The sequence below is a fragment of the Papio anubis genome, chromosome 7, assembly GCF_008728515.1.
Source record: "Papio anubis isolate 15944 chromosome 7, Panubis1.0, whole genome shotgun sequence".
In the NCBI taxonomy this organism is placed as follows: Eukaryota; Metazoa; Chordata; class Mammalia; order Primates; family Cercopithecidae; genus Papio; species Papio anubis.
Window position 1 is genome coordinate 152,887,797 of NC_044982.1, and position 23,431 is coordinate 152,911,227.

The window sequence follows — 23,431 nt, forward strand, 5'->3', positions numbered from 1 at the left end:
TGTCCCCAGGTAGGTGAGCACGGATAAGATCTAGTGCAGTAATAGAAGCCTTGGCCTTGGACTGGGGCAGAGACCCCTCTGTACTAACGGGAAGGAAGGCAGCAGAGCATATACGTACAGATACAGGTAGGCTGGGAGTGGTAGTAATGGCAACACTGGAAATCCTTTTCTGGTTGCTCCCATTTCTTCATGAAAGAGAAAGCAAAGTCAGCAGCTGAGAGTGCGGGTGGAAGGAGAGAGGAGAAGCTATTGTCATGTATTCCGTATTTTAGGAGTTTGCTCCATTCATTTCCAGGAGTTCTCTAATCATGACTCCAGCCCTTCAAGTCAAAGTACCTTTATGACCTGGTAAGCCCTTCACTTTCCCTTTCTCCACCAGAGTACAGGCTGTGGATTCTGGGCTGAAAGAATAGCTCATGCCAGAGTCCCTCCCCAACGGTAGCTGGTGAGCACCCTCAGTAGTAGATGGAGCTGTTCAAAACAACATAGGAAATGAAGACATCCCTCTGAGAAACTTATGTGTTTTCCAGTGTACATTGTTTATATATTAAGCGTGAGAAACTAGTTAAACTATAGAAAATCTGCTTGCCTATGAAGAGAAGAATCAGGAAGATGTACTTTTTCCACAAACTTTATATTTGCAAGAGGACAGCACATTTTTTTCTAAGTCCTATCATAACATCTACTTTTCATCAATCAGTGAGAGCCTACAAAATCCATAGTCTTTTTTTTTTTTTTCTTTTTGAGATGGAGTCTTACACCGTCGCCCAGGTTGTAGTGCAGTGGCGCCATCTCGGCTCACTGCAAGCGCCGCCTCCTGGGTTCACGCTATTCTCCTGCCTCAGCCTCCCGAGTAGCTGGAACTACAGGCATCCGCCACCATGCCCAGCTAATTTTTTTTTTTTTTTTTTTGTATTTTTAGTAGAGACAGGATTTCACCATGTTAGAGCCAGGATGGTCTTGATCTCCTGACCTGGTGATCCACCCACCTCGGCCTCCCAAGTGCTGGGATTACAGGCGTGAGCCACCATGCCCGGCTGATCCATAGTCTTAGACTAGGAATTACTGAGTTTCTTGTGATGTTTGAAGGCTCAGATGCTACCTTGACACAGTAGTTGAGGATGCATCAGAATCACTTGGCAGGTTTATTAAAACACAGATTGCTGGGCCTCATCCCCAGAGTTCTAATTCTAAATTTGCATTTCTAACAAGTTCCCAGGTGATGCTGTTTCTGGCCCACATTTTGAGAACAACTACCTTAAGGAATTGGCTACCATTTTATTTAAAAAATAACTTAGGTCGCCGGGTGCAGTGGCTCCCGCCTGTAATCCCAGCACTTTGGGAGGCTGAGGTGGGTGGATCACTTGAGGTCGGGAGTTTGAGACCAGCCTGTCCAACATGCAGAAACCCCGTCCCTACTAAAAATACAAAAAAATTAGCCAGGCGTGGTGGTGCATGCCTGTAATCCCAGCTACTTGGGAAGCTGAGGCAGGAGAATAGCTTGAACCCGGGAGGCGGAGGTTGTGGTGAGCCAAGATTGCGCCATTGTACTCCGGCCTGGGCAATGAGTGCGAAACTCCATCTAAAAAAAAAAAAAAAAAGCCAAAAACAAAAAACAACTCAGGTCGTATATGTATTAAAAGTATGCAAAAAGTACAGTTTTGTTTCTAAGGAGCTACCTATATAATTCAGTACTTTGTTTTTGATACTCATGAATTCTCATGAGTCCTACCTAAGGGAAAACTGAATTTTTTATTCATGCAATGGCATATGTTTAAAATCAGGACTATCAAGTAAAAGCAATACCAGAAAATATTCCTTCCCTTTGTTATTTATGCAATCCAAAGGTCTCTGGTTGCTCAAAATGCAGGAGGTACTTGTGTGGTATTTTTAAACCTTAATAACACATTTTTGGACCAGAATCACACGAGGACAGTATATACCATATCCTTGTTGAAAGAACTTTGGCTAGTTGTGTCTGCTAATTAGGAAGTGCTAGAAGGGGGAATCTCAGAATTTTCCATATCCTAAACACTCTTGGTTGAATTGAGAAAAACAGAATAAGCCTTGAAAGAACAGATGGAGTGTAACATAGCTCCCGGACTTCTTAGGGCATCTGCAGAATAGATTCACAGGCATGGATTCTAGAACTAGATTGTACTGGTATAAATCCCAGTTCTGTTACTTATTAGCTTGAACAAATTATTTAACTTTTTTGCAACTCAGTTTTCTTATCTGTAAAATCGAATAATAATAGTGTTTATTTCATAGGAATATTTTGAAGATTTAATGAGTTAGCATGTGGAAAGTGCTTAGAATAGTATCAGGTGCAAAATAAATGTTAAAAAAATCTTAGCACCATCCACAAACAAATCTCTCTCTAAAACGGCATACCTTTCAGAAGTGTTACTGAGTCTTAACACTGGCCAGTTGAAAGTATCAAGCATAGTGAACGTGCCCTAATATACTGGCTTAATCTGAAAGCCACTGATCTTTTCTACCTCATAATTTTGGAGGCTTCTTTTTTTTTTTTTTTTTTTTGACGGAGTCTCGCTCTGTCGCCCCCGCTGAGGTTGCAGTGGCCCGAGATCGGGCCACTGCAAGCTCCGCCTCCCGGGTTCACGCCATTCTCCTGCCTCAGCCTCCGGAGTAGCTGGGACTACAGGCGCCCGCCACCACGCCCGGCTAGTTTTTTGTATCTTTTAGTAGAGACGGGGTTTCATCGTGTTAGCCAGGATGGTCTCGATCTCCTGACCTCGTGATCCGCCCGTCTCGGCCTCCCAAAGTGCTGGGATTACAGGCTTGAGCCACCGCGCCCGGCCAATTTTGGAGGCTTCTTAAGGGATATTTATATAGTTCCTTCAAGCCCTATTTCCCACTGGTCTCGTCTCTCACCACATTGGAGATGCACATATTAATCTCATACCAGACATTTGCCCACATCAGGGTTTCTCAATGTTGGCAAATTTCGGGCTGGATAAATTTTTGGATAAATTACATCGGTAGGTCCTTAGATATTAAAATGTACCTTTTGCACCCATCTGTCTGTGCTAGTGGTTTTCATCCAAGGTGACTGCATCTCGGGGAACATTTGGCAATGTCTGGAGATGTTTTTGGTTGTCTTAATAAGGGGGAGAGGGGTTGATACTGGCATCTAGTGGGTAGAGGCCAGGGATGCTGTTAAATATTGTACAATGCACAGGATAAGCTACCACCACAAAATTTTATCCAGCCCTAAATGTGCCAACATTGAGAAAGTCCGATTTGTGCAAATATCTAGTTTGAGATTAATGTGTGAATCTCCAACTTGGTAAGACCCCACACCAGTGATGTGCCGGTAGATATTTAACCACATTGTGCCATGCCCCTTCCCCACTGCTATGGTCTAAATGTTCATCTCCCTCAAAATTCATATGTTGAAATCTTTTTTTTTTTTGAGATAGTCTTGTTCTGTTGCCCATGCATGATCATAGCTCACTACAGCCTCAACCTCCTGGGCTCAAATGATTCTCTATCTCAGCCTCCCAAGTAGTGGAACTATAGGCGTACACCACCATGCCCAGCTAATTTTTGTAGAAATGGGGTTTTACCATGTTGCCCAGGCTGGTCTCGAACTCATGGCTCAGGCAATCCACCTGCCACAGCCTCCCCAAATGCTGGGATTACAGGCATGAGCCATGCACCTGGCCTGTAACTGTAATCTTGGAAGTTACTTAACGTGTGTCTTAGATCCCTGATCTGTAAAATGGGGACAACACTAGCTTACCTTGTAGGGCAGCTATTAGTCTCAAATGAAGTGATATGAGAAGCATGTAGAATAGTGTTTGGTGCATATAAGTGCTCTACAAGTGTTATCATTTTTAAGACTGTTTCTCTGGAGTTGACAATCCTTCAATAGTTCCCTCTGTCTGGAAGGCTCCCCTACTCCCATTTACCAACCAGGCAAACTCCCACTCAACCATTAGGCTTAGTCCGGGGTCTATTTCTCATGAAGCCTTGGATAACCCGTTTAAACATAATTCAACTTTGCTTCTTTGGGCCTTGACCTTGAATCTCTCACTGCACTCAGCAACACTGCACTGTACTGTAATCATCTGCTCACAGAACTAGATTATCTTCCTTGTGGGCAGTGAGCTACCTGAGGGCAGGGGCAAGGTTTTTTTTGTTTGTTTTTGTTTTTAATTTCAGGACATAGCACTGTGCCTGATGCAGAGTAGGCAATTAGAAGCAATGAAGGCTGGGCACGGTGGCTCACGCCTGTAATCCCAGCACTTTGGAAGGCCAAGGCGGGCGGATCACAAGGTCAGGAGATTGAGACCATCCTGGCTAACATGGTGAAACCCTTTCTCTACCAAAAATACAAAAAATTAGCAGGGCGCGGTGGCGTGCACCTGTAGTCCCAGCTCCAGCTACTCAGGAGGCTGAGGCAGGAGAATGGAGCGAACCCGGGAGGCGGAGCTTGCAGTAAGCCTAGATGGCGCCACTGCCTTCCAGCCTGGGCGACAGAGCGAGACTCTGTCTCAAAAAAAAAAAAAAAAAAAAAAAAGAAAAAAAAGAAGTATTAACTATGTATGTATATAGGAAAGAACCAGAAAGTACTGAGAGGGAAGAAAACACTTGTTCTAGTAGGCTGACATTTTAGCCCTTGCTTTCATTATTTTCATGTGGTTTCAGTCCCAAGTTAAAAACTGCTTCCATGCATCTGTGTAACCAACTGTTCCCCTTCATTTTTTTTTTCCTTGGTTGAAAGAAGGGACTGGAGTGAGACCGCCTTAGAATGCCAGTTCCACCACTACCTAGTTGTTCACTTTAGGCAAGTTATTTTAACCTTTCCAAGACTGTTACCTCACTGCAGAATAAGGATAACAGTCATCCCTACCTCATAGAGCTGTTACGAAAATGAAATACTCATGTGCTCAATAAACGTCAGCTATAGTAGTCATTTCTACAGATATTCTGCTGAGGACCTTGACGCCCTTCTAGCCATCTCCCAGTTTCGCACTGTTCCTTCTCCCACGTGCTGTAGTCCACCTCTCACCAGACACCAACTGTCTTTACATCCACACCTCCTGAACCCTGACTTCGGTATAGTTTTAAAATGATACACATTCATTCCTGAAAATTAGATTAAACGGAGGAAAAAAATTAACTCACTGGAAATCTGAGCAGTTAACCACTAACATTTTAGTATATATTTGTATAGACCTTTTCTTATGCAAATACACACATTTAATCTTTTTTATCCGAAAGTTCACATTATACAAATTTTATTTTATGAGTCGTCCTTGCACTTAACACCGTCCCTCCCCTCCAAGTATCTCTGCTGCCTTGAGAACCCCCCTGCCCCGCTGCAGACCCCCACCACTTCCAGCTCCCATCGGTCCGGCCTTCCCGCGATCCCGGTTCCGGCCCCACCTGCGGGACCCCGGCCGCCCCGCCCCGCCGCGGCCGGCCTCGATCCCTGGCCCCGCACCCCGCGGCTCGCTGCTACCGGGCGCCGTTCGCTCACGGCTCCTCCGTGCGGCCCGCTTCCGGTGGGGCCAGGGCGTCTCCGCCGCGGCTCGGCTCCCGCGCGCTCAGCACCGCCGGCGGCGGCCAGATGGAGGCGGAGCGAGGAGCTCGGGGAGGCCGCGGGCGGCGGCCCGGCCGCGGGCGGCCTGGCGGAGACCGCCACAGCGAGCGGCCCGGGGCGGCAGCAGCGGTAGCCAGAGGCGGCGGCGGGGACGGAGGCGGACGCCGGGGCCGTGGCCGGGGCTTCCGCGGCGCTCGCGGAGGCCGAGGAAGAGGAGGCGCCCCGCGAGGCAGCCGCCGGGAGCCGGGAGGCCGGGGCGCAGGGACCAGCGCGCCGGTAAGAGGCGACGGCTGGTGGGGCTGGGACCGCATGTAACTGGGGCAACTGGGGCCGAGGCCGCCAGTCAAGAGCCGCAAGAGAGCGTGCCAGGCGCGCGCCAGACGGGCGCCTGCGGCGGCGGCGGCGGCGCCTGCGCGGGACAGGCGGATGGTGGCGGGGGCGCGCCTCGGTGTGCTCTTGCCTCCCCTCGTGGCTTCCGGGCCCGCTGGCGCGAGACGGTGGGATGGGAGGGTTTCCCAGCCTGCCCCAGGGTCCGGATTGGGAACCCAGAGGACAAGGCCGCGTGTCGGGGCTGCAGGTCTCGGCGGCCCGTGGCCGGCTGGGGTGTGTGTACATTACCTCTGTGGGACGGAGGCGCGGCCAGGACGCGATCCCTCGGCAGCCTTTACTCTATGGGCACGCTCCTGTTATTAGGAGAGAAGGGATTTTTTGGTCTGTTTTGTTCACTATCTGTGCAATGCCTAGTACACAGTAGGTGCATAATAAAAAGTTTGTTGAATGAAAGAATGACCCCTACGACTGGACTCTAGTATTTAGGGGCGGGACCAGATGCATAGTTCTTTGTAATAGCGTAGTTCTCTTTTATCATACCTATATGTGTAGAAATCAGGGAGCACTGGCCTTTGTCGTTTTGAATTTTCAATTTATAAATGAGCAGTCAAGTTCTGAGTTTTAATAGCAATATCATCGGTCTTATTGACACAGTCATAGAAGGAAAGTTTTCGGAGATTGGAGCAGGGGATGATATATATGGGGGCATTAATCATAGGTAAGGGAGTTAAGGACTGTCTTTTTATGAGTTGTTCTGTTTCCTTAACATCTGTAGGACAAGACCATCTTAATATTCTGCATTCTTATGCACACAGATTTAAAAAATTCTTTTCTGAATGAGGCAAAATTTGCTCTTACTGACGTATTTACAGTATCTTAGGGGCATAGCAGGTAAGATATCCCTAAAGAGAGTGGTTGTATACAGCAATACAGAGCTGAAAAAAAATTATAAAACTTAAATTTAAATGTAACAAACTTAAATCTTGTTAGGATTAAGGTAGGTAATAGGCAAAACTTGAATGAGATATAAAAACATTTTTAGGGTCAGTTTACCTGGTGTAAACTGACAGAAACTAAGGAAATGACAGAAACTAAGACCAACCTAGTGGCCACTATATATCACATTTTGTTCTTATAACTATATTATATATATGTAATATATATGTAATGTAGAATTATGTTATATAATAGTATGTAATTATATATTAAATACAATGTTATTTATATATACATATATATATATAGAGAGAGTAATCTTTATTTTTACAGGTTAATTGACTTGCCTAATGTTTCACAGCTAGTGGCAGAGCTGGGATTTATATCAAGCTGCCGTTGAGTCAACTCTATTTTATCTCTTACTTTTTTGTGAACCAATCACCACTTTACTGAGAACAAAGTAGACATTTCCTTGGCTGCAGAGATCGTGCTTTAAGAGCAATTGTAGTAATGGTACCTTTGGTATTAACTATGGTGTCTGGCGCACAGGACTTTACTAATAAGCGTCTTTAAGTTGAATTGAGTGAGTGAAGGTGCTTCTGTTTTGTTAATCTCTGTTGAATTAAATTGGGTGAAATGATGGTATACTTTTTTTTTTTTTTTTGAGACGGAGTTTCACTCTTGTCACCCAGGCGGGAGTGCAATGGCATGATCTTGGCTCACTGCAACCTCCGCCTCCTGGGTTCAAGCAATTCTCCTGCTCCAGCCTCCTGAGTAGCTGGGATTACAGGCATGAGCCACCTTGCCCGGCTAATTTTGTATTTTTAGTAGAGATGGGGTTTCACCATGTTGGTCAGGCTGGTCTTGAACTCCTGACCTCAGGTGATCCACCTGCCTCTGCCTCCCAAGGTGCTGGGATTACAGGCATGACCCACTGCGCCTGGCCATGATGGTATATCATTAAAGAGAAAGAATAATCCAAGACTTTAAAAAATGTAAGCTAGTATTGTAACACATTCTGTTAAAATTTTAGGCTTTTTCTTTTGTTGAGTTGGTCTTATCCCTTCATCATCATGTTTTCAGCCAAAGCTGGAGGAAGGGATGTTGGGCAAATTGTTTCTTAATTTTGGTTTGGATTGGTCATCTCTAAGTTCCTTCCATTTCTCAGATTCTGAAGTACCGTTTGTATTTAGTCTTGCTAGGACACCATTTTCGGTGCTTAACGATTACATGAGACAAGATTGATTGACTTTGCTGCAGCCTTCTTGTTCTCATATCCCATGGTGCATTTGTGCCCCAAGGAGAGAGTAACTGAAATGATCAAAAGAAAAAAAAATCGTAATAGACTCCCAGCCATATGAAGACCAGTTGTCCACCTTCAGAAACCAATTTGTGTACACCTTTGCTTTCTATTTTGGACCACTGCGTATAAATGGAAAACAAAATCAAACTAACCAACTTCTAGATAGCTATGTAATACTCCAAGATAACTTAGTTGAGTACTAAGTTGAGTACATCTCTTAGTCTCTTGCTCCTAAGTCATTCCTTCTGTAAATGGTCTGAGCTCTAAGCTCACCGATTATGAGTGAGCATAATTCTCTTCGCAGAATACTCACTAGAAGCATTATTGTACTAGATACAATGATTATGGGAAAAAAAAAAAAAAACAAAAAAAAAACTAGCTGGGTGTGGTGGCTCACGCTTGTAATCCCAGCACTTTGGAAGGCTGAGGTGGGTAGGTCACTTGAGCCTGGGAGTTCAAGACCAGACTGGGCAACATAACGATACCCCTGTCTCTATAAAAAAGATACAAAAACTGCCGAGCATGGTGGAGTGCGTCTGTAGTCCCTGCTGCAAGGGAGGCTGAAGCAGCAGGATTGTTTGAGTCCTGGAGGTGGAGGCTGCGGTGAGCTGTGATCGTGCCACTGCACTCCAGCCTGGGCAATAGAGTGAGACTCCATCTCAACTAACTGGCTAACTAAATGAATAAATAATGCCCCCCATCACTTCTGCCAGTACTAGAATTGTTTAGTATTTAGCTTTGTGATGGGTTGTTAGCAGAGAGAAGACAAGGCCTGTTGGCAGTCTTTGGAATTTTTTTTCCTTTTTCCTTCCTGTAGTAATAACAGTAATTCACATTTGTTGAGTACTTAATGTGAGATGAGACAGCTGAGGCACCGTTAAATAAGTCACGGTTAGGAGAGGTGAAATAACTTTTTAATATCGCTCAACCAGAAAATTGCTGAGCCTGGATTCCACCCCAGCATTTTCACTCCAGAGCCTGTTCTTTCGACGGCTGCTCTAAACTGCTCCTGGAATGACTTTGAGATTTGAAAAAGGGGTGTGTGGAGGACTGTTGAGTAATCTTTCACATGCCTGATTTTTTTTTTTTAAACTGATGTTTTAATATGGTTATAAGGTTTTAAGGTAATATTGGTACCATCTTCAGTTATTGTGGGTGTTAGCAGACCTTTTCTTTCTTGCTCCATATTTATATTGCAGCTTTTCATATTCCTTTTAAAATGACTTACATTCAATAAAAGATGAGACAGCTGTTTATAGTTGTACTAAAAAGTAGAATCTGGAGGCATTTGATTCTGATCAAACTTTTGCTTTATAAATAAAGCCTGAGTAGTGATTAATACCAGATGCCTTTGACGTTTTCATTTCACTTGGTAAAAGGGAAATCTGTAATTTTCTATTCAAGTTTTGTGTGAACCTGGAGGGAAGAAATGGTGTCAGGTCAGTTACAGGCAGGTGTCTAAGGCCTTGCTCCTTCATTGTTGCTCAGAGTAGCCACCAGCAACGTGTCAGCCAGCTAGAGACTGAGAGCCTGTTAAAGCTCAAACTGAAATGACAGCCTCTAGACTTTATTTTCCTTTTTTTCCGGAAAGCCTGGAGCAAATTTGGTTAGAAACTGAACTGTGCTTAAGTGTCCCAACAGAAGATTGCTTTAAGATTAGCTCTTGGTAATCCCTGAAATTGACCTCTCCTCTTGCTGCAAACCATTGCTCACACACTGTAATTATTTTGGCATCCGTATCCTTGTTAACATACTCTGTTTTTAAGTTGCTTTTCTCACTGACCACTATTTCACTTACATATTTTCAAGATCAACACAGACAAGTGAATTTTTTGCTTGTATTCTGCCTAAAAAATTTTTGGGAAACCATGTACAATGTACTTTAAAGTTTATATCTAACACATTTTTATCAATGGATCAGAGAATTTCAAAATATAAAATTTCCAAAATATTATATATTTGACATTTTAAATAAAACTCACACAATTTTTATAAATTGATTTTTTTTTTTTTTTTTTTTTTTTTTAAAGAAACTGGGTCTCTCTTTGTTGCTCAGACTGGAGTGCAGTAGTGTGAACAAAGCTCACTGCTGCCTTCAGCTGCTGTACTCAAGGGATCCTCCCACCTCAGCCTCCTGAGTAGGTGGGAGTACAGGCGTGAACCATAACACCCAACTAATATTTTTGTATTTTGTAGAGATGGTCTCGCTGTCTTGTCCAGGTTGGTCTTAAACTCCTGGGCCCAAGGAGTCCTCCCGCCTCAGCCACCCAAAGTGCTGGGGTTACAGATGTGAGTCACCACACTTGGCTATGGATGGATTTTAAATACTAGAGTGATTTGATATTTGCCTTTATCCATTTAGAAATCACATTAATAAACTCTTTAGGCTGGGTGTGGTGGCTCACGCCTGTAATCCCAGCACTTTGGGAGGCCGTGGTGTGTGGATCATGAGGTCAAGAGATGGAGAACATCCTGGCCAACATGGTGAAACCCTGTCTCTACTAAAAATACAAAAGTTAGCTGGGCGTGGTGGCACGCGCCTGTAGTTCCAGCTACTTGGGAGGCTGAGGTGGGAGAATCGCTTGAACCTGGGAGGTGGAGATTGCAGTGAGCCGAGATCACGCCACTGCACTCTACCCTGGAGACAGTGAGACTCTGTCTCAAAACAAAAAACAAAACCCAACTCTTTAGTAGTGTGAAGATTTCCATCGTTTCTTATTCTATTTTACTTGTATTTTAATTCCCCATCTCCCCACAGAACCTTATTCAACAGAATATATTTTCATACTTGAAAATCTTTTAGTGGTTACCATTTCATGTTTTCCTGTAATAAATGTTGACTTAAAAATGTTATGTAACTCTACAGGCTTGGGTGCTATTTTTTCTTTTAGACTGAATTAGATTACATTGATTAATATATACAGTTATTTTGATTTGCAAATTTTTTTTTGAGACGGAGTCTCGCTCTGTCACCCAGGCTGGAGTGCAGTGGCATGATCTCGGCTCACTGCAATCTCCGCCTCCTGGGTTCAAGCAATTCTCCTGCCTCAGCCTCCTGAGTAGCTGGGACTGCAGGTGCACGCTGCCTCGCCTGGCTAATTTTTTGTATTTTAGTAGAGATGGGGTTTCACCGTGTTGCTCAGGCTGGTTTTGAACTCCTGAGCTCAGGCAGTCCGCCTGCCTCTGCCTTGTGAAGTGCTAGGATTACAGGCGTGAGCCACCATGCCCAGCCTTGCAGTTGTTAAACATAAAGGTAAAACTTCATTGTAAACAAGTCTCATTTTCCCTAATGAGTTTGAGTATCCATGGATGAACATTACTTATTACCTGCATGAGATAGGATTCAGTGTCAATTCTTTTCTCAATTTTTGATTTTATAGATGTAAGGATTGAGAAACATTGGTCACATCAATAGGTAGATGGGAATGTTGGAGTTTTGCCATATCAGTGTCACTCAGTTCATTAAATATCTCTACTTATATACCAAAAAATTATTTTTAGAGTATTTTAAGAATCTGTCAAGTGATCACTATATTAGGTTCTCCATCACTTGGGTTGAAAGCAAAGAATTGGAACTACCTGATTTGCAGAGTACATTTTACATCTTCTTTAGAATTACACTTCCTTAACATCTATATTTAAAATTGTCCTATTGTTGGGGCTTGGGGAATACAGCCAGGTTGAGAATGGCTGAGAAGGAGTTGTGCTGTCTTCAGGTGTGTTCTAGGGTAGACTGCTTTTGGGAAAGACCGGGGATCTTGAATATCTGGAAGTTGATTCCTTGAAAAACATGCTGCTCATATACTCCTTGGAAAATCTTTCTGAACCCCTAGGTATGTGCACACTCGTTTTGAGGACAGATAAGATCATAGCACCTTTGTTTCTTATAAGGTAAGATGGTTCATTGCATGAATTCATTCAGAGCTTTTTTGTTTTCTGGCTATCCATCATTTGCAGAATATGGTTTCCAGGTTTTGTCGTTCTTTTCTTTTTCTTTCTTTCTTTCTTTTTTTTTTTTTTTTTTTTTTGAGACAGTCTCCCTCTGTCGTCCAGGCTGGAGTGCAGTGGCGCGATCTCGGCTCACTGCAAGCTCCGCCTCCCAGGCTCACGCCGTTCTCCTGCCTCAGCCTCCCGAGTAGCTGGGACTACAGGTGCCCGCCACCGCATCCGGCTCGTTGTTTTTGTATTTTTAGTAGAGACGGGGTTTTACCATGTTAGCCAGGATGGTCTGGATCTCCTGACTTTGTGATCCGCCCGCCTCAGCCTCCCAAAGTGCTGGGATTACAGGCGTGAGCCACCGCGCCCGGCCACTTTTGTCCTTCTTAATAGTGTTACTGCGTTTGTTTTAAACCACTGCTAGGATGGAAATAGCTCGCTCATGAATCAATACCACTGGCGTGTGTTTTCTGGAAGAGTAGTACTAAGTCATTGTTGGTTTTCTCATTTTTTTTTTTCAGAAAAAGTAGTGATTACTTTTTACAGCACTGGGCAAGTGAGCTCGAGAGAGGTTACGTAGGTCATTTGATCCTAACCACACCATAGCATGACTTAACTAGCCTTTTTCTAGAAATTAAGTGGTTGCAAAGGTGTTTTCTATTCAGATGTCACTATTTCCTGATGCACTTTGAAGTATCAAAGGGAGCAATAAAGACCATAGTGACACATCATAATTTCTATTTTATAGAAGCTACTGACTAACTTATTACGGCACTGGATTAGTTCTCTTTGAATTATTTTTTTTCTTTTGTTAGAAGCCGTGTGTGTGTGTATGTGTGTGTTGAGGTGCCAGGAATAAATACTTTAATAGTTTTTCTCTTGGATGGAAATAATTAACAGCTTTGTTAGTCTGAAAATTTTCTATAAAGGTGTCATGGGGCAGTGCATGGATAATGGTTATGGACAATATTTCACTTTTGAGTGGGTTTTGTCAAAGGATGCTGAAAAGAAATACTAATTGATGTGTGTGTTTTACCTTGATGCTGCTAGGATGCTGTTGTTATAATTTGACCAGCCTGATTTTGTAAGCCTTAAATTGCTTAAAAGACAATTCCTGTGAAAACAACACTGCCAAGGATGCTGTTTCCTACCACCCATATCACATCATTGGTGTGTGTGCAAACAGAGCAACAATCAAAAAATATATAGGAGATTGATAGAATGCATTCCCTGTTGTAAAAACTTAATTCTACCTTTGAGTCCTCCTGCCATTAAGGACTGATACAAATCTGTCTCATCCATATATCTTTAGTACCAAGTCAAACTTACATTGAGGTATAGCAAACATTTTAATATTAATCTAAGCAGGCTGGGTGCAGTGGCTCATGCCCATAATCCCAGTACTTTGGGAGACCGAGGCGGGCGGATCACCTGAGGTCAGGAGTTCGAGACCAGCCTCACCAATATGATGAAACCCTGTCACTATTAGAAATACAAAAATTAGCCAGGCCTGGTGGCATGTGCCTGTAATCCCAGCTACTCGGGAGGCTGAGACAGGAGAATCGCTTGAACCCGGAAGGTGGAGGTTGCAGTGAGCCGAGATCGCACCATTGCACTCCAGCCTGGGCAACAAGAGCAAAACTCTGTCTCAAAAAGACAAATTAACCTAAGCAAAGCATAATTGGGATAATAGGCTGTTACAAAAAATCTCATATGTATTCTTTTGGATTATCATTATCAGTGTTGTGATTCTTCTATTTCTGTATGTAACTGTGTCAAGTTACTGACATCGAGAGTTTGTTAATAGATGTATATTCTTTTCTTTTCTTTTCTTTTTTTTTTTTTGAGATGGAGTCTGGCTCTGTCGCCCAGGCCGGAGTGCAGTGGCCGGATCTCAGCTCACTGCAAGCTCCGCCTCCCGGGTTTACGCCATTGTCCCGCCTCAGCCTCCCGAGTAGCTGGGACTACAGGCGCCCGCCACCTCGCCCGGCTAGTTTTTTTTTTTTCTTTGTATTTTTTAGTAGAGACGGGGTTTCACCGTGTTCGCCAGGATGGTCTCGATCTCCTGACCTCGTGATCCGCCCGTCTCGGCCTCCCAAAGTGCTGGGATTACAGGCGTGAGCCACCGCGCCCGGCCAATAGATGTATATTCTGTGAAACAAATACAGTCATCTATTTTGGATTTCTATAATTTCTGGCTTGAAAGGACCATTCACAGTTACATTTGGGGAAAATTAAAAAATATTTAGGCCAGGTATAGTGGCTCATACCTGTAATCCCAGCACTTTGGGAGGGTGAGGTGGGAGGATTGCTTAAGGCCAGGATTTCAAGACCAGCCTGGGCAACAAAGCAAGATCCCTGTCAACAACAACAACAAAAAATTTAGCCAGGCACGGTGGTGCACGCCTGTATTCCCACCTACTCAGGAGGCCGAAGCAGGAAGATTTTTAACCCAGGAATTGGAGGTTGCAGTGAGCTATGATCACACCACTGCTCTCTAGCCTGGGTGACAGCTGAGACTGTGTCTCAACAAAACCCCCCAAACCAGGCCGGGCGTGGTGGCTCATGCCTGTAATCGCAGCATTTTGGGAGGCTGAGGCAGGCGGATCACGAGGTCAGCCTAACACGGTGAAACCTCATCTCTACTAAAAATACAAAAAAATTAGCCGGGAGAGGTGGCGGGCACCTGTAGTCCCAGCTTGGGAGGCTGAGGCAGGAGAATGATGTGAACCCCGGAGGCGGAGCTTGCAGTGAGGCGAGATCACGCCACTGCACTCCAGCCTGGGTGACAGAGCGAGACTCTGTCTCAAACAAAACAAAACAAAACGAAAGAAGAAAACCCCCCCAAACCTAGTATTCTCAAAGAGTTTCATGCAATGTGAATTTTATTTACATAGTGGATTTGGAATTCATAGTTCTTTTTTTGAGATGAAGTCTCACTCTGTCTCACTCTGTCACCCAGGCTGGAGGGCAGTGGCATGATCTCAGCTCCCTGCAACCTCTGCCTTCTGGGTTCAAGAGATTCTCCTGCCTCAGCCTCCCGAGTAGCTGGGATTACAGACATGTGCCACCATGCCTGGCTAATTTTTGTATTTTTAGTAGAGATGGGGTTGTACCATGTTGGCCAGGCTGGTCTCGAACTTCTGACCTCAAGTGATCTGCCTGCCTTGGCCTCCCAAAGTGCTGGGATTACAGGTGTGAGCCACCATGCCCAGTTTGGAATTTATAGTTCTATTGTGAATCTAGAGTTCACATTCTTGTGAGCTGGCTTCATGATATTGAGGACTAGAATGTTTCAACATCATTTTTTCCTTTTACTACAAGGTTGATAATAAAATAGAGTGTCTCTGTTCAATATTTGGGCTAATTAAAGATTAGTCTTATGTTATTGAAGAAGTCTTAATCCCTGTTACAGATACATTACACTTCAAGTCCTTCCAAGGAAGTTATGATTTTTCTGGGAGCAAACCTTGTTGAAAAAATGAGTATTGTTCTAAAGACAAAGCTTGGCTTCCTATTTTCCCTTAGTGTTCTTCACTCCATTCCCAAGTATTGTGTTTTGTTTTGCTGCTTCTTTTCTATTTAAACTCAGTAATACTATGAATATGTAAACAACTCCTAAAGTTTAAAAATCATTTCCTTTTCAATTTTTTTTTTTTTTGTAGAAACAGGGTCTGCCTATGTTGCCCAGGCTGGTCTTGAACTCCTGGACTCAAGTGATCCCCCTGCCTCAGCCTGCCAAAGTGCTGGGATTACAGACGTGAACCACCATGCCCAGTTCCTAAAACAGTTTTTTAAAAAAAAATTTAATTTTCCCCTTAACATTTGATGTAGATTCTTTTCTCATAAAACTGGGAAGATGTCATAAGACTTTTAAGTAAAAAAAAAAAAATGACAGTATGTGAAAATTATAAGGTGTATGTATGCATTTAAAACTCTCAAAAGGGTAGAAGAATAATATCAAACTGTTAATCTGTGTTTGGAGTAGGGAAAATATAGGGATTATATAGAACTTTGTCTTTCCTTCATTCATATTTTTTACTGTCGTGTATTATCGGAAGCATAGACATATTCCAATTTGAAAAGATGATTCTACAAACATATTGTTATTATAAAAGTAGGGAAGACAGTAGGCAAGACAATGCACATAAAAACCGTCGGGATTATCTCTGGGTGGTGAGATTATGTGGTGTCATGTGTGGTAAGTGTCAACGCGGGCTTTGTGGGGCAAGATGATCACTCGAGTTTGGACAGGTTCACTGCCTGTCTTTTTCTCCTTCCTCCGCTTTCCACGCGCGCACACACACACACACAAAACCAAACCAAACCAAAAAAACACACACATACAATTTTTTTTTTCCTTCTGAACCTTTGAGTGGTGGATATGATACCCCTTTACCCCTAAATACTTCAATGTGTATTTCCTAAAAGCAAAGAAATCTTTTATAACCATTGCACAATTATCAAAATCAGGACATTAACCTTGCTACAATTCTATTTAACCTTACAGAGGTTTCACCAGATGACCCAATAACGTCCTTTATTAGGCTTCGAATCTTGAGCAATGACGTATAGATGAAAGGACACTTAAGAGAGTCTTCACTGTGGCAGTTACCGTGGCATCCTAACCACTCTAATCTACTTCTCTGATTGTTCCTGTGGCTGGCTTCTCAGCTGCCTGCTTCCTGCTTGTTTTATTCAGCCTATTTCTCTAAACTTCTTGTCGATTTTATAAGCTACTAGAAATTCTTTTAGTAAATTCCTTTTCTACCTAAATTAGCCAGAGTTGGTTTCTATAGTTTGCAACCAAAACTGTAGTAAATTACATTTCCCTCCCACACTTCATATTTCAGAATCTTATTCATTTTCACATGCTCACCTCAAATGCCACCCTTTTTTGTTTTGAGACGGAGTCTCACTCCGTCACCCAGGCTGGAGTGCAGTGGTGCGATCTCTGCTCATTGCATCCTCTGCCTCCCGGGCTCGAACGATTCTCCTACCTCAGCCTCCCAAGTAGCTGGATTACAGGCTCCTACCACCAAGCCCAGGTAATTTTTGTATTTTTAGTAGAGACGGGGTTTCACCACGTTGGCTGGACTGGCCTCAAAATCCTGACCTCAGGTAATCCACCTGCCTCGGCCTCCCAAAGTGCTAGGATTACAGGTATGAGCCACAGCGCGCAGCCTCACCACCTTTTTTTTTTTTTTGAGCTGGAGTCTCACTCTGTTGCCCAGACTGGAGTGCAGTGGCACAATCTCGACTCATTGCAACCTCTACCTCCTGGGTTCAAGCGATTCTCCTGCCTCAGCCTCCCAAGTAGCTGGGATTACAGGCACCCGCCACCACGCCTGGCTAATTTTTGTATTTTTTTTTTTTTTTTTTTAGTAGAGACGGGGTTTCACCATGTTGGTCAGGCTGGTCTTGAACTCCTGACCTCATGATCTGCCCGCCTCGGCCTCCCAAAGTGCTGGGATTACAGGTGTGAGCCACTGTGCCTTGGCCTTCCTTTTTATTTACAGTAATTTATAGTTTTAATTTGATAGTTTTCTTTTAATGAATATTCTGTGGGCAAAGTGCTTCTTTTTTTTTTTTTGAGACAGGGACTCATTGCAACCTCTACCTCCTGGGTTCAAGCGATTCTCGTGCTTCAGCCACCTGAGTAGCTGGGATTACAGGCACATGCCACCACATCTGGCTAATTTTTGTATTTTTTGTGGAGACAAGGTTTTGCCATGTTGCCCAGGTTGGTCTTGAATCCCTGAGCTCAAGTGATCTGCCCACTTCAGCCTCGTGAGTAGCTGGGACCACAGGTGTGTGCTACCATGCCCTGATCTTTTTTTGTGTGTGTAGAGACAGAGTCTCCCTATGTTGCCCAGGCTGGTCTCAGACTCCTGGGCCTAACCCTCCTGCTTCAGCCTCCCAAAGTGTTGGGATTACAGGTGTGAGCCCCTGTACCTGGTCCCTTTTTAGTTTTCTGACACAAATAATATTGATTGCTGTCTCTCTAACCACAAGAAAATAGGTTTTTGGGTTTTTTCTTACAGTGGTTAGTGTGAAGATTTCAAATGAACTTTGTGGCTAACTAAGATCACCTGACCATCCCTGGAGTGACTTGATTAGCCTGCTCTCTGCTGTAGTTTACTTATAATTCTTGTAGTTCCTGATCTCTTGATCCTCTTGTTTACTTCACACTTATTGATAACTTCTTTCCTTTCCTTTAATTTGCATGTGGTAAAAATATCACTTTGGCCGGGCGCGGTGGCTCAAGCCTGTAATCCCAGCACTTTGGGAGGCCGAGGCGGGCGGATCACGAGGTCAGGAGATCGAGACCATCCTGGCTAACATGGTGAAACCCCGTCTCTACTAAAAATACAAAAAAACTAGCCGGGCGTGGTGGCGGGCGCCTGTAGTCCCAGCTACTCGGAGGCTGAGGCAGGAGAACGGCCTGAACCTGGGAGGCGGAGCTTGCAGTGAGCCGAGAACGCGCCACTGCACTCCAGCCTGGGTGACACAGCGCGAGACTCCGTCTCAAAAAAAAAAAAAAAAAAAAAAATATCACTTTGATGTTGGGGTAAAAGGACTTGCCTCCTAAAAGCAGGGGAGTTCTATAGGCAGTGTATTAGTTTTTATTGCTGCTGTGATAAATTACCACAAATGTAGTGGCTTAAAACATACAAGTTTATTACAGTTCTGGAGTTTAAGAGTCCAAAACGGGTCTCACCGGGCTAAAATCAAGGCGTCTGCCGGGCTGAGTTCCTTTCTGGAGGACCCTGCGAGCATCTGCCTCCTTTCCTTTTCAGCTTCTAGAGGCTGCCCAATTCCTTGGCTCTTGGCCCCTTCCTCCGCCTTCAAAGCCAGAAACATAGCATGCCTCGGACCTTACTTCTTTGGTCACATCTCTTTCCCTTTCTCTCCTCTTCTGCCTCCCTCTTTCGCTTTTAAGGACTCTTGTGATTCCCTGGGCCCACCTGTATAACCCCGCATATTCTCCCTATTTTAATGTCAGCTGATTAGCAACCTTGATTCCTAGCTGCAATTTTAATTCCAATTTGCTCTGCAGTCTCACATATTCATATTCGGGGGATGAGGACATGGACATCTTTGAGGCACCTGGAATTCTGCCTATCACAGGTAGAAGTTGATATCTTTAATAAAGCAGTAAAAAAGATACAAGTGAACTTCGGTTTGAAAATTTTTGGAGTTCTTATCTTTTAGCCTGTGTTTTTCTGGAGGAGTCATGCCCTGTGTTTCTCAACCTTTTAAACCCATGTCTTCTTTTGAAAAACAAGAATTGCATTCTATGGGTCAATAATAAACATATTCATTTCCCCCCCTAAAATATTCACATGAACAGCCCCCCTAACCCTCCGCCCAAGTGTCTGAACTAAATAAGGTTTATCACACCTGTATTTAGCCTACAACTGGACCATCATTTTTGACTTACGGATTCTTTTAAGCTCTGGGATATAGCATTCACACTTTTATTCAGACTTAAAATCTGTGTAATATTTGCTTTATTTTTTATCACCAAACCCACTTCCCCCATAATAGTGATTATTGATATTGTTATTGTGAACTTATTTAAAGAGGCAAAAATGTTTTCTGGATGTCCCCATATACTTAAGAGTTAGGTAGAGTGCAGCTGGTGCTCGTTCAGCAAAAGTAAAAGGCCCAGCATCTCAATTGTGTACTTGACTAGAAGCTAATTTTTGTCTCATTGTTGTAACAGCTGAAGCAACTCATAGCAATAGGATAAGATGATTGACTTTATAAGGTCTGTGGTTTCAGAGCATGTATGCCGCAGGGCACACACACTCACTCTCTGCATATATATAAAATATATGTATTTATTAAGCTTTACAGACTTTTAAGAACATTTTTAGATTGACAAAAAAATTGAGAGACTAGTCTAGAAAGTTCCCAATTACTCTGTACCCAGTTTTTCTTGTTATTAGCATCTCACATTAGTATGCCACATGTGTTACAATTAATGAACCAATATCGATATATGATTATTAAATAAAGTCCATACTTTATTCAGGTTTCCTTGGACTTTACCTAACGTCCATCGTTTCTCTCTTTCAGGATCAAAGTATACTACATTATATGTAGTTGTCACGTCTCTCAGACTTTCCTTGTTTTTGGTGACCTTGATGTTTTGAGGAGTACTGGTCAGGTATATTGTAGGATGCGCCTCCATCCACACACTGTCAACATGCGTTATTCCTGTTGATGTAAACCTTGATCACCTGCATGAAGTAGTTATTTGTCAGGTTTCTGCACTGTAAAGTTACTTGTTGCCTGCACCCTGCCCCGCTTTCTACATGGCACCCTTTGGAAGGAAGTCACTGGGTAGCACCTTCCTTGAGGGTGGAGTGTCTATATATAAATTATTTGGAATTCTATATGGGAGATTTGTCTACCTCATTTATGTATTTACTCGATCATTTTTACTAGTATGGACTCATGGATATTTATTTCATGCTGTGTGCTCCAACCCAATACTACTTTTTGTTGTTGCTCTAGTTCATTCCAGTTTTGGCCATTGGGAGCACCTTCAGTTGGCTCCTGTGCTCCTTTGACATACCTTCATTAAAGTGTGTGTGTGTGTGTGTTTGGAGAGGTATGAGGACATGCATAAAAATAAGATTAGCTGGGCATGGTGGTGCATGCCTGTAATCCTAGCTACCTGGGAGGCTGAGGCAGGAGGATTGCTTGAGCCCAGGAGTGTGAGGCTGCAGTGAGAGATGACTGTGCCACTGTACTCCAGCCTGGGTGACAGAGCAAGATCCTGTCTCTAAGATAAATAAATGCATGCATACATTTGTGATTTCACTTTGTATTGATTTCTCTTTGATCTGTTAGAACTGAGGATGAAGTAGATTTCAACATTAGGCTTTGCTCTGAATTTGAAAGTCATTTTTTTTTTTTGGTTGAGATCGAGGATGAGGAAGATGGTCAGATTAAACCTTGCCTGTTTTGTGTCTCTGTAGATCTGTCTTCCCATCACATTTAGAATAAAACCCAAATTCCTTACCAGGCCGTATAAGGCCCTTCATGATCTGAGTCCTGCTTATCTCTTAGACCTCATGACTTCTCTCTTTCCTCCTCCTTCAGAGCAGTGTATCCATAATACCGGCTTTGTTTCTGACCCTTCAGTGCGGCAGGATTGTTCCCTCCTGAGGGTCTGAGAACCTGCTGCCCGGAATGTTCTGCGTTTCTACCCCTAGATCTTGGCATGGCTTGCTTCCTTATTCCTTCTAGTTCTCTGCTGAAATATTAGTTGGCAGAGGTTTCTTTTCTGTTTTCTTTTCCTTTCTTTCTTTTTTTTTTTTTTGAGAGGGGGTCTTGCTCTGTCACCCAGCCTGGAGTGATCTCAGCTCACTGTAACCTCTGCCTCCCAGGCTGAAGCGATCCTCCCACCTCAGCCTCCCGAGCGGCTGGGACCACAGGTGCGCACCAGCCCTCCTGGCTAATTGTTTTGTGTTTTTGTAGAGACGGGGTTTGGCCTTGTTGCCCAGGCTGCTGAGCTCGGGAGATCTGCCCGCCTCGGCCTCTCAAAATGCTGGGATTATAGGTGTAAGCCACCGCACCCGGCCTTCAGAGGTTTCCTTGCAGAGGTTGCCCCCATCGCTCTTCATCTCACACCTACTTTATTTTGATACCATTTATCACTACCTGAAGTTATTGTGTCTTATGTATTTATACTAGCATTATAAAGTATTCATTTTTTGTTGTTTGACTCCTCTGGTGAAATGCAAACTTCATGGCTGCTTGGACTCGGTCTCGTTCACTGCTATATTCCATGCACATTGACTGATGCCTGGCCTAGTGTCAGCTCTCCGTAGATATTTGCTATGTAATGGAATAATGGATTTTGTGTTTAAGCAAGGGATTACTTCCAATATTCTGGAAACATTCACATTGATTTTCTGGTAGCAGGTTTTATGCTTTTCCTGTTACAATTAAAACCAGTGAAGGGAAAAGGGGTTTAGCTTCATCTGAAATCAAATCCACTCTCTGGGCTCGTCTCTGGTTAGAGTCCTCTATTTTGCCATCAATAAAAAAAAAAGCCAGAATGAGTTTAAATTTCCCTGGCCAAAAAAGTGGCATCTGTCAGGATTTCTAACATGTGTTTTCTTTCTTTGATGCCCTTCACAGCCTGAAGGTGTATAGATTAGGTCTTTTTAGTTGCTAGCAGCACACAGTAAGCAGCTGTTTACACTTAATATTTAACTGCCCACCTGGCCTTTGAAGCCTGGCGTGATTGAAGGGATGGCAAGCGACAGAGCCTTACAGAGGAGGGGCAAGAACAGGACAGTGTTCCAGAGGTCAGAGAGCTTTTTTGTTTTCTTCCAGCTTTTGTTAGAGTCTGAAATAAATGGTGACACCTAAGAGGAGGTTAAGAAATTGTGCACCAAATCTCAGGTTTCACAAGAATGAATGACTAGGCTCTCTCTACCCTGACAGCATCATCGAGAGGAAGGTGAGAGGGGGGCTGGGCCTGAACTCTGGTGTGTATCGGCTATCATTATGTGATGCGGCCAAGAGAGATGCTGCTGCAACAACTATTACTAAGATTACTAGGGAGGACTTGGCCAAGATGAGGTTAGTCCACTGCAGCCTATTTCTCTTGCTGATGGCAACCAAACTCAGTGGGCAGATTACCTGAGGACTCAGAAAAGTAAAGAAAAGCTGGCAGATTGTGAAGTGGAAGCCTGGAGAAGCAACCTGAGTGGGGGATGAGAGGGGTAAGTTTCTCATTGTTCTTTTCCTTTTTTTTTTTTTTTTTTTTGAGACTGGGTCTCGCTCTGTCGCCAGGCTGGAGTGCAGTGGCGCGACCTCGGTTCACTGCAACCTCCTCCTGGATTCAAGCAATTCTGCCTCATCCTCCTGAGAAGCTGGGATTACAGGCGCACGCCACCACGCCAGTCTAATTTTTGTATATTTAGTAGAGACAGGGTTTCACCATGTTGGCCAGGCTGGTCTTGAACTCCTGACCTCATGATCCACCCGCCTTGGCCTCCCGAAGTGCTGGCATGAGCCACCTGCCCGGCCTCATTGCTCTTTTCTATCTGGCTTTGAGCCAAAGGCAAGCTTTCAGAAGAGCTGCAGTGGTGGTACAGGGGTAGCAAAAATCCAAGAGAAATCTCATCCTTCTGGCCAGAAGATCAGGAAAATGTAAGCTGGAGAGTGGGGGGCGGGGGATGCCTTCCTTTTTGAATCACAGTGGGCAGAATCCTTGGAGTCTTTAAATTTCTGTGCAGCAGAGAAATAATCTCATACTTATGCAAAAGGTGTAAGGCACCCATAATGTTAGCACTGCTAACTCCAAGGGAATTTTACCAGCATGC

At 43.8% G+C, this 23,431-nt stretch overlaps 1 protein-coding gene across 1 annotated transcript in view; it reads left to right on the forward strand.

Annotated features, from left to right (window-relative positions):
- The first annotated feature begins 5,445 nt into the window (after positions 1 to 5,445).
- Positions 5,446 to 23,431, forward strand: part of AVEN (apoptosis and caspase activation inhibitor) — a 185,602-nt gene continuing 167,616 nt past the window's right edge. The window contains exon 1 of the mRNA XM_017960494.3: positions 5,446 to 5,848. Within this exon, the coding sequence (XP_017815983.3) occupies positions 5,600 to 5,848 (249 nt within the window). The 5' untranslated portion in view covers positions 5,446 to 5,599. The remainder of the gene's footprint in view (positions 5,849 to 23,431) is intronic.